This window comes from Camelina sativa, chromosome 4 (genome assembly GCF_030686135.1).
Source record: "Camelina sativa cultivar CO46 ecotype springtype chromosome 4, ASM3068613v1".
NCBI lineage: Eukaryota > Viridiplantae > Streptophyta > Magnoliopsida > Brassicales > Brassicaceae > Camelina > Camelina sativa.
Window position 1 is genome coordinate 15091949 of NC_141883.1, and position 12966 is coordinate 15104914.

The following is a 12966-nucleotide window of genomic DNA, read 5'->3' on the forward strand; positions in this document are numbered from 1 at the left end:
AGCTTGAAGATAGAGGCAGATTTACTATACATTGCTCACTTGGTGCTTTACAACTTGATGATGCCTTATGTGATTCAGGAGCAAGTGTTAATGTGATGTCACTTGAGATGGTAAAGATTCTTGGGATCAAAGACATGAAGCAGCCCTCTTCTTCCACCATGTTTGGAGATGCTTCCTCAAAATCTCCACTTGGTTTGATTGAGAACTATCCACTCATGGTTGGTGATTGCACAGTTCCAACAGACTTCATGGTAGTCAATATGAAAGAAACCAACAAGCTCCCTCTCATACTAGGAACTCCCTTTCTCAACACTGTGGGGGCAAGCACTAATTTCCCAAATAAGAGAGTAACTCTTCTTCATGTGAATCCCAACACATCATATCCTATCAAACCTTCCTCTACAATGTTTTGTGGAACAATCACTAGTGAAGAAGTGGCAACTAAGGAGAAGCCAAGAGACTTGAATGATCAAGTGGAGAACTTAGCTCAATCTGATAAGGATGTTTCTGGACACCGCTAGTAATGGAAATTTCCTCAACAAGGATGTTGATGAAGGTTGGGATCTAGTGGAGAACTTAGCTCAATCTGATAGGCACTACAATGAGGAGTATGATCGCACAATACGATCTTTTGGAGAGGATGATGCCAAGTACAAGAGAGACATTAAAGTCCTCAATGACAAATTGGACAAACTCCTCAACCACCAGCAACATGTCCACTCAATCTCAGAGGAAGATCAGTACCAGCAACAAGATGGGGAGAATGCTCAGCTAGAGGATGTGAACTACATCAACAATCAAGGAGGTTACAATAAAAGGCGCAGCAACTACATCCTCAATCACCAGGCTCTCCATCCAACCACTTCACACGGCATTAACCATGGCCTACCTATTGCCAGGCAACTCGACCCACCGACCCAACCATCTAACATAAATTGATCACACAATATGTTATTAGCATCCTCATCCCTCGACTTGCTATCCATGATGCAACAGGTCCTGTCCACTCAGAAGTCAGATGCCGTACACATAAATAAGCGACTCGATGATCTTGCCAGTCCCTTATCCGCCAACTACCAAAATCTGCATATCAAGTATGATGCTTGGAGTTCTCAAATTCAAACGCTTATAGATAATTCGGCTTCAACTTCAAAAAGCCAGGAGTATGCGCTTGCCATAGCCCTACGGAATGGACGACACCTACCGACTCGTGAGACACCACCAACCATTACTGCGGACAGCAATGACCTAGATGGGGAGGATCTCCGTGAGCCACCAACTTCTGCTTAACCGCCAAACCATTCCGCAAAACAACCCGACCCTATACCCGATAAATGATCGAGTGCATATTCCGGTAAGCCCACCACAAACCGACAAACAAGGCGGGGAGAAACAGAAAGAGAGACGATTCATCCATCCGCCTTACAAGCCACCGTTGCCATTTCCTGGATGGGTTTGCAAAGAACTTCTTGAGAAGTATAAGGTATTGTTCGAAAAACAGATGAAGGAACTCAAGCTTCGCTTGCCTCTAATGGACGCTTTCACTCTGATACCCCCTTACCAAAAATTCCTGAAAGATGCGGTGATGGAACGAATCAAACAAGTTCAAGGAATGGTTATACTCAACCATGAGTATAGCACTGCCATCTAGAGGACTACTGCACCTAAGAAACTGAGCAACCTGGGATCGTTCACATTACCTTGCTCGATTGGACCTATGACATTCGGAATATGTGTCTATGACTTGGGGGCATCAGTGAGCTTAATGCCTTTAACTGTAGCCAAACGCCTTGGATTTGATAAATTCAAGCCCACCGACATCCAGCTAGTCCTGGCAGATAGAACTACAAGGTTCCGAGAGGAGTATTAGAAGACTTGCTGGTCAAGGTATGATCCGTAGATGTACTAACCAATGGATGTAGAACCAAGGGATCCGCTAATCCTAGGACGACCATTCTTAGTCACCGCAAGAGCAGTGATAGATGTGAGGAACGAGAAGATCCATCTGAAGCTCGGGGAAGACCTTACTATGCAGTTTGACATTTGGAAAACTATGAAGAAGCCCACAATCGCAGGGTAAAACTTCTGGATAGAGGAATTAGAGAAACTGCGCGAGGCGGCGTTTGAGGAGGTAACAATCGGGGATTGCCTACAAACAGCGCTAACAAAGGATGGTGAGGAGGGATTCATATACCAAGAAACGAAACTCTATAAGGAATTGCTTGACACCTATAAAGCAGTCATCGAGCCAGAATTAAGTGAGGATATGTGGGAGGCTGAGAATGAAAGGATGATGCTCGACAAACAAAGCTTAAGCAAATCAGTTGTCACCTCATGTGTTATGTCATGCAGCTGTTTAACACCAGCCCACCCGACCACCAGCCCGATCACCAACCCGACCATTTCGCCGAGTAGGATGATCTAGCACCACTTTGAGTCACAGTTCCAAACCACTGATGATTGGTCCGAGTCAAGGGCGACTAAAGTAGAACTCAAACCTGTTCCATACGGGCTAAGGTATGTTTTCTTGGGACCTAATTCAACTTATCCAGTTATCGTCAGTTCAAACTGATATCTTGTTTGTTGGGTTTTATGCCTTGTTTTTACATAGTTTTGTTGCATAATCTTGTCATTCTAGGTTATTTTAGGAGCATATGCATCTAGTGTGTTATCTCTCAGGTTCTTGGAGTAATCTCATCATATTTGGAGCGTTTAGACCTGTTTTGGTGCAAATAATCAAAGAGGAGTGAAGTTGGAGAAGTGACAAAGGATCAGGAGCTATGAGCGGCCATGTCCTACGGCCAAACGATGCCCGATTGAAGCCATCGGCCAAAAGAATTGGCCAAGTGATCACTGAAGCAATTCCTTGACGTCAATATCATGGAGCACCATCGGCCAAGCCCATCAGTCAAAGCCTCCAAGGTTGCCACCATCGGCCACACTCAATCGGCCAAACCCTGCCCGGTTCACTTGATCAGACGAAAAGTCAGGAACCATCATCGGCCAAGCCAATCGGCCAATGCTTGACCGATTGACACCATCGGCCACACTCAATCGGCCAAACCTTGCCCGATTGCCGACTGAGTCCACACTTTTTTTAGCCTTAATCCGGGTTTGACCCGGTTTTAACTGGGTTGACCAGGCTCCCTCTTATTTTCCTATAAATACATTAACCCTATTAAGGGGAGAATTGTCTTTTGTTTATCTCTTGTTTAGCATCTTTTAGGGTTCTTAAGCTTTTCTACTCTTGGTTTGTTGAATGATTGAGTACTTCTAAGTATTTAATATCAAGTTCTTCTTTATTTCTCCTAATCTATAATCTCTTATTATGATTTCACAAAGATCAAACCCTTCCCTTTGTGTGATCATGATGATGAGTGAGTAGATCTTTTAGAACTTTGGGCTTGGTAGATTGGGGAGATAGATGATTGATCTTTGATACCTAAGGCTTTATTTATGTGACTCCTTTCTTGTTTGGTGATTATAATGCTAGATAAGCCTTGATCAAGTTAATTCTATATATTAGAAATTCTATGCCCAGAAGGTGTTTGTTGAAATTCCTTAACCAAACTATTCAACAGCTTTGCATTCATAGCCAATGGAAATTAATGATTTGGGTGTTTAGTGGTATAAAGACTTGATTTTAATGCATGCTTATCTTGTGATTGCCTTTGGAAATTGTTGATCGTTGCTTGATTTGCATAGAATCTTTTTCATGGAAGTGAATTGATTTACATAAGTGTTCTTAGCCTAAGGAGTGTTCTTGATTGTTTGCTTAGATATGTAGGATTGATTAGCTATCTCCCAAGTCACTTACCTTGCCCAAGGTTCACCTGTTTAAATTTGATTTAATGTCTGTTCTTAGTTGTGTCCTTGTTTGTTTTGAGTTTGTATTGTTGTGAGTTTGTTTTGTTTTCTTTCTTTAATCCTTTTTGTTAGTTAAGACTGTTACAATAAACCAATTCCTGTTTAAGTTTAGATTAAGCATCTTTGTGTACTCTTAGTGAGTTGATTAATGCAGATTGTGGATTGATAATTTAATTGAAGTAAAAGAACTACATCACTAGCTTGCCAGAAAAAGAGCTGAAGTTGCTTTGCACTCAATTAAGAAATTATAGAAGAGCAATAGGTTACACTCTAGACGACATCAAGGGTATATCTCCTGATCTCTGCACCCATAGGATAAACCTAGAGGATGAATCGTATTCTAGTGTGGAACCTCAGCGTAAGGCTAAATCCAAACCTAAAAGAAGAGGTAAAAAAGGAAATTCTGAAGTTGCTCGACGTTGGAGTTATCTACCCTATCTCTTATAGTACTTGGGTATCCCCGGTGCACTGCGTTCCGAAGAAAGGTGGAATCAGTGTTGTCAAAAACGAGAAAGATGAGCTAATTCCCACAAGGACAATAACAGGTCATCGAATGTGTATTGACTATAGGAAGCTTAATGCAGCCTCTAGGAAAGATCACTTTCCTCTACCTTTCATCGACCAGATGCTGGAAAGGCTGGCTAACCACCCCTACTACTGTTTCCTTGACGGGTATAGTGGGTTTTTCCAAATCTCTATACACCCTGCCGACCAGGAGAAAACAACATTTACCTGCCCGCATGCCAATGTATTGGTCCCCGCATGCCAATGTATTACCAGGTGGTCCTGGTTTTGGAAAACAAATGTTCTATGGTCAGGCCCCTCCTAACATGATTCCTCCCTAGGTAATCCACCATGTTTGCTCTACGTTAAGTAGTTGTGTGCAATTTTGCACAAAGATATTTGGTTTATGGGACTTTGAAGTAATGTAGTGGTTAGAGTTCACCATATATGTAGCTACCCGTCTCTTAAACTAATGAAGATCTTTGATGTTGCAGGAATTCATTTGAGCTCTCTATAATTGGATACAAGTGCATTGAAGCTTATGTGAAGAACAAGAAAAATCAGAATCGGGCAAAGAAACCTCTTTTGGTCAAGAACAAGACAATTTTATTATGGATTCCAAATTTAACAACATTCAATGGACCTATGAAATAATAAAGTTTCTTAATAAGTTCTTAATTTTATTTTTTTTCCAAAATTAAGAATAAATATGTTTAAAGAAACTTTGGTTAAATCCTTTGATGGAGGAAGCCTGCAGGCAAGTAGGAGACTGTGAGGGAGAAGAAGAGAAAGCCGTGAAGAAGAAACGACAACGAGAGATGAGCTGACCCGAAACAGAGCAAAGACGGGAAAGGCCAAGAAATCCTGAACCTTTAAAAATGAATAACTAAAGCTATGGTGAAAGAGTCAAACAAAACAAAGCTATGGTGAAGAGAAGCGGAGGTTGATGATTTTTTTTTGGAAGCATTTTTGTTTTTTTGATAAGAATGTAAATATGATTTCAAGAAATGAAAGTTTAGATAGTGAATCCTAAATACATGGTCCCATGCTAAAAGAAGGTAAAAACATGGAAGCATAAACATTCGAGATTCAAATCATAACTAAAACCATAAGCGGTGGAGCTTATGGCAAGGCTAGCGTATAACAAGCTTTCCAGCTCTCTGCTAATAATCATAAGGCTCCAAAGACAGGAAGGCGTCGAGAACAGTTCCTCTGGTTACCATGGCTTTAAGCTCCTCAACGTTTGGGTTCGCAGAGAACTCTTTCTTGTGTATCTCAACTGCATACCGGTCTTCATTGTTTCTCGGTATACTGCACAAACAAAGAAACGATCAGGAAAATCTATGCAAACATGGTTCCTAAATGGAACCAGCAGAAAGTGAAGCACAAACTTACTGAAGTTTTGCCGTAGGAGAGTTTGAAAAACTATCTATTGTGACTACTGGTTTCCAGTCAGAACTGCTGCCTTAATCAATAGATTTTGTCTTCGCAACCTCGTCACATTCTCACAAAACGTTAAAGAGACTTGAATACAAATAAACTACAAAGTTCAAATTCAGTTTCCCAAATTTATCGGGATATTTCCCGTTGATCCCAAAGTTTACCGTTAGACGAGGACAATGGAGACGAAGGGGTCAGTCCCCAAGGAAGAGCTGTAGTTTCAGTATTTGGCTTCCGTCATATAGCGGGATATGAGTTGCTCTTATGCTTGGAATTGATATTTATTCAGTATCCAAGAATCCTTCAGAGGTGACAGTCTCAGACTGATGATCTGATTGAACTACCGCTAGGGAAATTTTGTTCCTCAAAGTGCTCATATCAAATGGATTCGTTTGAACTTCTTTAAGTGAAACAAATGATAAGAGAGGTTTAGTTGTACTGTTCTCTCCGGTCTTCCGATCAGCAGGAAATTGCAGAGGAGATGTGTTGATATTCCTACGCCTGCTTGAACTTGTTTCTGGAGTAGTAAACGAGTTCTCTGTAAGTGCATCTAAAATACTTGACTCCTGTTTAAACACAACATTTTTCTGAATTAGTTACATCATTAACATATATTCTGAAAGTCGTGCAATAGTGCGATTAGGACAAAGCATAAGCTAGTCAAACTCGAAGAGATAAAGATACCATACCAAGAACATGACAGTGGTATAATCCAGACTCCTAAAGCTTGCATATTAGAACTCAGCTAGCCAATAAAAACACCGTAACGCAAAAGCTCGCATGTTACCATACCTATGCGTTTGGTTACCAAGTCCAAAATAGGCAGCCAAGGTCTCCAGCTGTCCACACAAAGGTCAAAGGAAAACAGAATAAGCATCCAATAAATAACTACACCAGAGCCATTTCAAAAACAGTTACCTTCATATCACCAACTCTACTCCCAAATCTTTGAGTAAGCAACCCCAACAAGTCAATGATACGCTTTGGCTTTGGTGGATTTCGTCCGATCTCATAAAATGCTTCTCTGATCCTCGGACAATCAAATCATAATAAACCCTCAAACCAGAACATCAACACAACCGAACAAAACGCAAACAAACAAACCCTAAACCACAAAAGCTCCAAACTGTGTCATTTTCGAGCTCACATTGTTAAAATTTCATATGTTTGGTCTAAGAAACCTAAATTTCTTAAAGAAGAAAATTATGATTTTCGCCTCTAATTCAAATTTTACCAAACAATACACCAAACAAAAGTTAAGAGGATAAAGAACCGACCGGGCAGGATATCGTAGACGTGGTCGGCAATATCTGCAAATGTAGGAGAAAAAGCGAAGTCGTTGAACTGCACGGACTGAGGCGAGATCAGATTGACGTCAATGGGTCTAACCAGGGTCGAGTATGTTTTAAGCACCAGTAGCTTCTTCAGGCAAACCAGGATCGATCCGAATTCCACAATCGCGTTCCATTGGCCAGTTCGGAACGGAATTGTCGTCTTGATGTTGAAGAACACAATCTTTTACCGATCCTCAGCCGGAGTTCCACCACTAATTGTAATTGAATAACTAAACGGGCTTGAACACAATTAAAACTGTATATATAATTACCCCTTTGTTCACCACCTCATTTTCAACCAATCAAAATATTTTCTAAATTATTTCATTTAAGAACTAATAAAATTAAATTTAAAAGTAAAACAAATTAAAAAACAAATTTTGTATACTTTTAATTAAGGAAAGTTAAATATTGGTTTGGTTTAACTTTTACAATTAGAACGAAATTATGTATTAGTTTGGGTTTACTAATAAGATGATTAGAGTATAAATTTTATAATTAATACAAGATTATATGTCAATTTAAATTTACAAATGAAATGGTTATGATTTAGATTTTATAATTAAAACGAATTATATCGTCTTTCCCAGACCAAAAGACACCTCGGCAATTATTCTGCTTCTGCTTGCATTGTAAAAGCAACCTGCCATTCTTAATTGCGAAGGAGGGTATAGAACCACAGCGGTATTCTGCTTCTGCTTGCATTGTAAAAGCAACCTGCCATCACTAGACCTACCACCTCTTATGTGAGTCAGTTCTGACGCAATGTTGGTATTGATTCTTACGTCACATCACAGTGTAACTCGCAAGTTTGTATTCAAAGATCGAGAGAATGATGGACAACTACTCATCTACCTTCATTTACATGGTTTGTGGAGGTTAGTTCAACATATACAACAAATACCATCACCTTGTAGTTAATGTTGATCCAGAGCAAATTAATAACATAAATCATAGTTTTAAGAAGACGAAGAAAACAGATTTTGATGCAGTGGGATAATATAAACGCTCAAAGTTCCCAACAAAACACAATCGAAAATGAAAAAAAAAAGAGAGAAACCTTGGCTATTACAGTGAATTTTTTTTAAACTTTTTTCCAAACTTAATTTCTTCAACATTGTTCCCAAAGTACACCACACTTCTCCTACAAGTGCGAGGTCTCTTGTGGGATCAACTTCAAACCCTTTCCTCCTCCAGATCCGGTCCTTGGTTCATCATGGAAGATATCAATGACATGACATAATTAGTAATGATGAGAAAACTGGAGGCCCACCAAGATCCGAAGGGTCATTTTCCGACTTGAGAACTTTCATCTTGTGAGTTGTACAATCTTAAACATAGTAGAAAATTCCTATCTTGGAGAGGAAAAAGACATACTCAGCTTCTTAGATGTAGACTAGGAAGAGCAATGTCAAACAGCGATTGGGTCCATAGCTTATCCCTCAGATCACGGTGAGTATTTCCATTTTGAAGGTTCTAATCATTGTCCGCTAGTCACGTCTTTTGATCCTGAAAAGAAAAAGCAGAAGAGTCTGTTTAGATATATTGGAACAGCAGATTTAGAGACAATTCAGAGATTGGTAAAATTGTTCTAGAGAACCTTTGGCAGCCGTGGATCACCGCCTACATTTATGCAGATTGGCTAACATCAACTGGAGCAAGAAGCAGCTTTTAAATAGCCAAAAAGAGATCCTCTGGAGCAAGAAGCAACTGGTACGGTGGTTGTACGGACTGACGGTTGTGAGAACTAAGGTTTTCACCTGAGTTCCGAAGTGAATTAAGTCCGGTTGTTTCACTGTTTATCACCGTTCTAGTTCCAAGCAGAGTAAAAGAGTAAATAGTTATTTGCAAAGTGAAAGTGAGGTATTATTGCCAAGTGAAAGTTTTTTCGACCCCCTTCTACATCCCCACCCCCTCTTATTTATAGTCTAATTACAATTAAAGTCGAATAAATTTACTCCGCAAATCCCGTGCTCTCATTAATTCGATTTATTGCTTGATTTTTGAACCATCTCCGAACTCCGAGATGCCTTGCCCGACCGTTATTCTTTTACTTCGGTGTTCCGCATCTCAGCCGAGCGGCTGGTTTCATTTCGTCCTGGCCCATTTTATTTGTCCTTCTTAGGCCCATTCTCAACGTCTGTCCAAGGCTTAAGCCCATGATCCGAAGTGACGGATCACGGTACCAACAGTTGCCCCCCAAGTCTCCCAAGCTACTTAGTTCGGGGGACTTTTCTCTCTCAATTAACCGCTTCGGGAAACTGAATATTTACCAAATCCCATGATTTGATTGCGATAATGATGGGATTTTGTCTTCCCGAACAAGCTCTGGACCCCCACGATTTTATACATTAGAACACGCTACAAGAGAGAGAGAGAGAGCAAACCGGTACCTTTCGCTTCCCTAGGTAATCATTGCTCTCTCCCTCGACCTGGTGTATAAAGGTGAGTTATTTACTTTGTTTTTTGACATTTCTTCGTAAGAATTTCCTCCTGTGTATTGCTTCTTTCTCCTCTCTTATTTTCGTTGTTCGCCAACAAAAGCTGTTTTCTTCTCCTTTCTATCGAACGGAAAGCATGTCGCCGCCCAAATCCACCCCGGCTAAAGCCGCAAAACCGCTCATCCCCGGGGTTTACGGTCCCCACACTCCTTCTATTCTCATAGAAGACGATATTGCAGAGATCAGGGGGTCGTGTTGTATCCCATCGGAGGTAGAAATTCGCATCTCGGGTGCCAACGAGTCGCCGGAGAATCCTCCTCCCGGTTACTGTTGCGCCTTTGTCAAGTTTTTCTCCGCGTGCGGATTGTCTTTCCCACTCCCGGAGCTCATCGTTCAGATGATGTTCGAGCTTAGGTTCGCTCTCCCTCAAATGTGTCCGAACTTCGTTCGGACTGTCCTTTGCCTCCAGACTCTCGCGGAGGAGCACGGCTACAAGTTGTCCCTTCCGGACTTCCTCCATATCTATACCGTGAAGACAGGGCGAACCAAGGGTACTCTGTACAAGAGCCCGCTCTCCGGCCTAAAGGTCTTTGACGACCTCCCGGATAAGGACGAGATGTGGCAAAAGTCATTTCTCTTTTTCCTTGTGAACAAACTCACCTTCGGGCCCCGCGCGAATTTGTTCGTGTCAAAGTGGGCCTCGAAAATTGGTAGCGTAGAGTACTCTAAATGGTATTAGATGTCCTTTCTCTCTTCCATTACTAATCCTTTTATCATCATTTTTGCAGCTCACTTCGAGCGTGGACAGCTTTCCTCGGCTCTGCAAATGTCAGATCGCTTGGGATTCGTTCTCGTGTGAACGGATCAGAAAGTCTGGAGTCCGACTTAGGAGCTGTTCCTACGTTACCTCTACCGATCCCCGCTTCTTTGACACCTCCGCCATGGCTTACAGAGAGGAGAAGAACTTCAGGAGAGAACTGGAGAACGCCGAGAAGGAATCGAAAAGGCTAATGTACAACTCTTTGGCAAAGGGTAAAGCTCGCCTTCCAGCGAGGAGTGCTGACTCTTCGGCTTCGAAATCAATTGAAGCTCTACCCTCAACCTCGGTGAACACCGCAACTCCTGCTCGGGAGCCCAATGCTGAGCTGACTTCGGATCCAGCCGCCCCCCCTTTGATTGTTATCTCGGATTCGGCTGACAAAACTGGTGAAGGCAGTGCGCTTGCTACGGTTACCGAGAGTGGCCGAGCAGCTGGCGGTTCTCAGCAGATGGAGGCGTCAAAGAAGAGAAAAGAGCCCGAAACTTCTTCCTCCCCCCGTGAAAAGGCCCGGGCCCAAACTAGCTCCTCTGGATACGGGCGAAGCAGATCTGGTTCGAGGGAAGGACCCTTTGAGAAGAAATCCGGGGAGCTCCCTTTGGCTAAAGAATTCGGAGGTTCCTCCGGTAGACTTCCACCAAAAGAACACTGTCACTCTCCCCGAGGTAAGAATTTTGTCTACCACTTGTTCTAACTCCTTTTTGCATGATGCGATGGTGAGCTAAGTAATCTTCCTTGGATGCAGCTTGTCCTCCCTCGCCTGCGGACTTAATGAGGAGTTTTGCTCGCCCCGGGGCTCGTGTTCCGCCATTTGCGGACATGACCGAGACTAACCGTGGAAACTTCTTCTGATTCGCGGATAACGTTGGTGAGGTGAGTCCAAACTGAGATTTCCTTATCTAGTCGACGTCAGTTGGAAGGCGACACTAACCCCCTATTTTTGCAGATGATGATTGAGTTCAACAGTTCGGTTGCTTCATATGAGGATCAACTTTTTGCCGCTCCTTCGGTTTCCAAGCTGTTGAAGTTAAAAGGCAGGGTGGCCGAGCTGGAGGCCCAGGTAGAGGAGTACGCTCGTCTAGAGGCGGAAAACGCCGAGACCGTGGAGAAGGCCGAGCAGATTCGGTCGCGGATGAAGAAAGCTGAGCTCCAAGTGTTAGACCTCGGGATCGCAAATGAGGACCTTAGAGGGAAGCTGAAGAGAGCCGGAGACCTTTACTATGAAGCTTCAGCAAGTGAAAAGGCCGCCAAGAACAAGCTTCATGAGATCGAACTCCGAAACCAACTCCTAGAGGCAAGTCATGGCTGCGTGATGGATAAGGCCCGAAGAGAAGAGCGCCAACATCTAAGGCGGTCCCTCCGACCCTTGATTGAAGATGTAAGAGCTCACTTTGAAGAGAGGGAACGTCTGACCGCAGCTCTGGTTAGGGCTGCTGAGATTAAGGCGAACCGAGTGCTCATCGAAGAGATCTCAAAGGGTGAAATTGCGGACCTTGAAGCGGAGCTCGAATCAATCCGTGCTGACGAAGAAAAGGCCGCCGGTGATGTTGCGAAGGTATCCCTCCGTGACTTTGATATTTCAGCCTTCTCAAGCCTCTTGGCAGATACACCCCCTGAATTGCTATGCAGCGAGCCCCCACTGAGCATCGTGATCGATGAATCCGGGACTAACATCGGGCAGATGTCAAACCAGGAACTGGAGGTGATTAGGACTAACACTCCCAAAGCTTACGCGCCTGAGGTGTCGTTGTCCGAGCTATTCCCTGATGTCTCTGAGGAGCTGACCACAGAAGCAGTGGAGCGCAGTTCGGCCCCTGATCCCCCTTCTACTTCGTGAATCGTTTTTTCTTGGGGTTGTTTTGGGCCTGTGTTGCCTCCTCTCTTGTTGCTTTTGCTTTTCCTTTAGTTTTTTTTTGTATGCTTAAAAACTTGATTCGGGAGTTTTTTGGTCTTGGTGACCCTCCCCATAATATTGCCTGTTTCAAAAGAATCTTTTTGCTATATTAACTAACCAAGCGAATTCACAGCAAAGTGCTTGGCCAAGCCATGAATTGTACTTAGCCGTTAAATAAGTTTAAGCTTAGTTTGTCAGGACTTTTTTTTTTTTTTTTTTTTGCGAAGTGGGACTTTGATTTTAGGGACGCGAAGTTAGACTTCGGCTCTGTAGGTGCGAAGTGAGGTCTTGGCTCTTTTTTTTTTTTTTTTTTAAAAAAATAATAGAAGGTTACACGTGTTTTAGCCTTAGGACCTCAAAAAGGTACGAGGTAAGACTTCGGTTTAAAGGACACGAAGTAGGACCTTGGTTTGAAGACGTGAAGTGAAAACTTTCAGACTCTATTCATACGAAATAAAACCTCGATTTAAAGGTACGAAGTGTGACTTCGGTTTTTAAGGATACGAAGTGTGACTTCGGTTTTTAAGGATACGAAGTGTAACTTCGGTTTTTAAGGATACGAAGTGTGACTTCGGTTTTTGAGGATACGAAGTGTGACTTCGGTATTTAAGGATACGAAGTGTGACTTCGGTTTTGAAGGATACGAAGTGTGACTTCGGTTTTTAAGGA

At 42.5% G+C, this 12966-nt stretch overlaps 1 protein-coding gene and 1 pseudogene across 3 annotated transcripts; one reads left to right on the forward strand and one right to left on the reverse strand.

Annotated features, from left to right (window-relative positions):
* Positions 1–5337: 5337 nt before the first annotated feature.
* On the reverse strand, positions 5338–7381 carry LOC104783725 (protein NEN2-like). 3 transcript variants are annotated; one of them, XM_087509065.1, is made up of 6 exons: positions 7089–7381; positions 6730–6835; positions 6604–6650; positions 6501–6531; positions 5767–6377; positions 5338–5682 (listed from the first exon to the last, which is right to left on the reverse strand). In XM_087509065.1, exons 2-5 carry the CDS (start codon positions 6733–6735, stop codon positions 6093–6095), a joined length of 369 nt encoding a protein of 122 aa, XP_087365191.1. In that variant the 5' UTR covers positions 6736–6835; positions 7089–7381; the 3' UTR covers positions 5338–5682; positions 5767–6092. The 3 variants fall into 3 exon arrangements, 2 of the variants coding, with proteins under 2 accessions (XP_087365191.1, XP_087365192.1); XR_015596140.1 differs by lacking the exon at positions 6501–6531 and having other exon boundaries at positions 7089–7377; XM_087509066.1 differs by having other exon boundaries at positions 6730–7339.
* Positions 7382–11174: 3793 nt separating this feature from the next.
* LOC147945745 (uncharacterized) lies at positions 11175–12240 on the forward strand (annotated as a pseudogene).
* The last annotated feature ends 726 nt before the right edge of the window (positions 12241–12966 follow it).

Coding starts and splice junctions, on each gene's coding strand:
- LOC104783725 (XM_087509065.1), bottom strand. Junction 6,532..6,603: donor CTTGGTAACCAAACGCATAG/GTATGGTAACAT, acceptor TGCAAGCTTTAG/GAGTCTGGATTATACCACTG. Junction 6,378..6,500: donor ATACCACTGTCATGTTCTTG/GTATGGTATCTT, acceptor GTGTTTAAACAG/GAGTCAAGTATTTTAGATGC.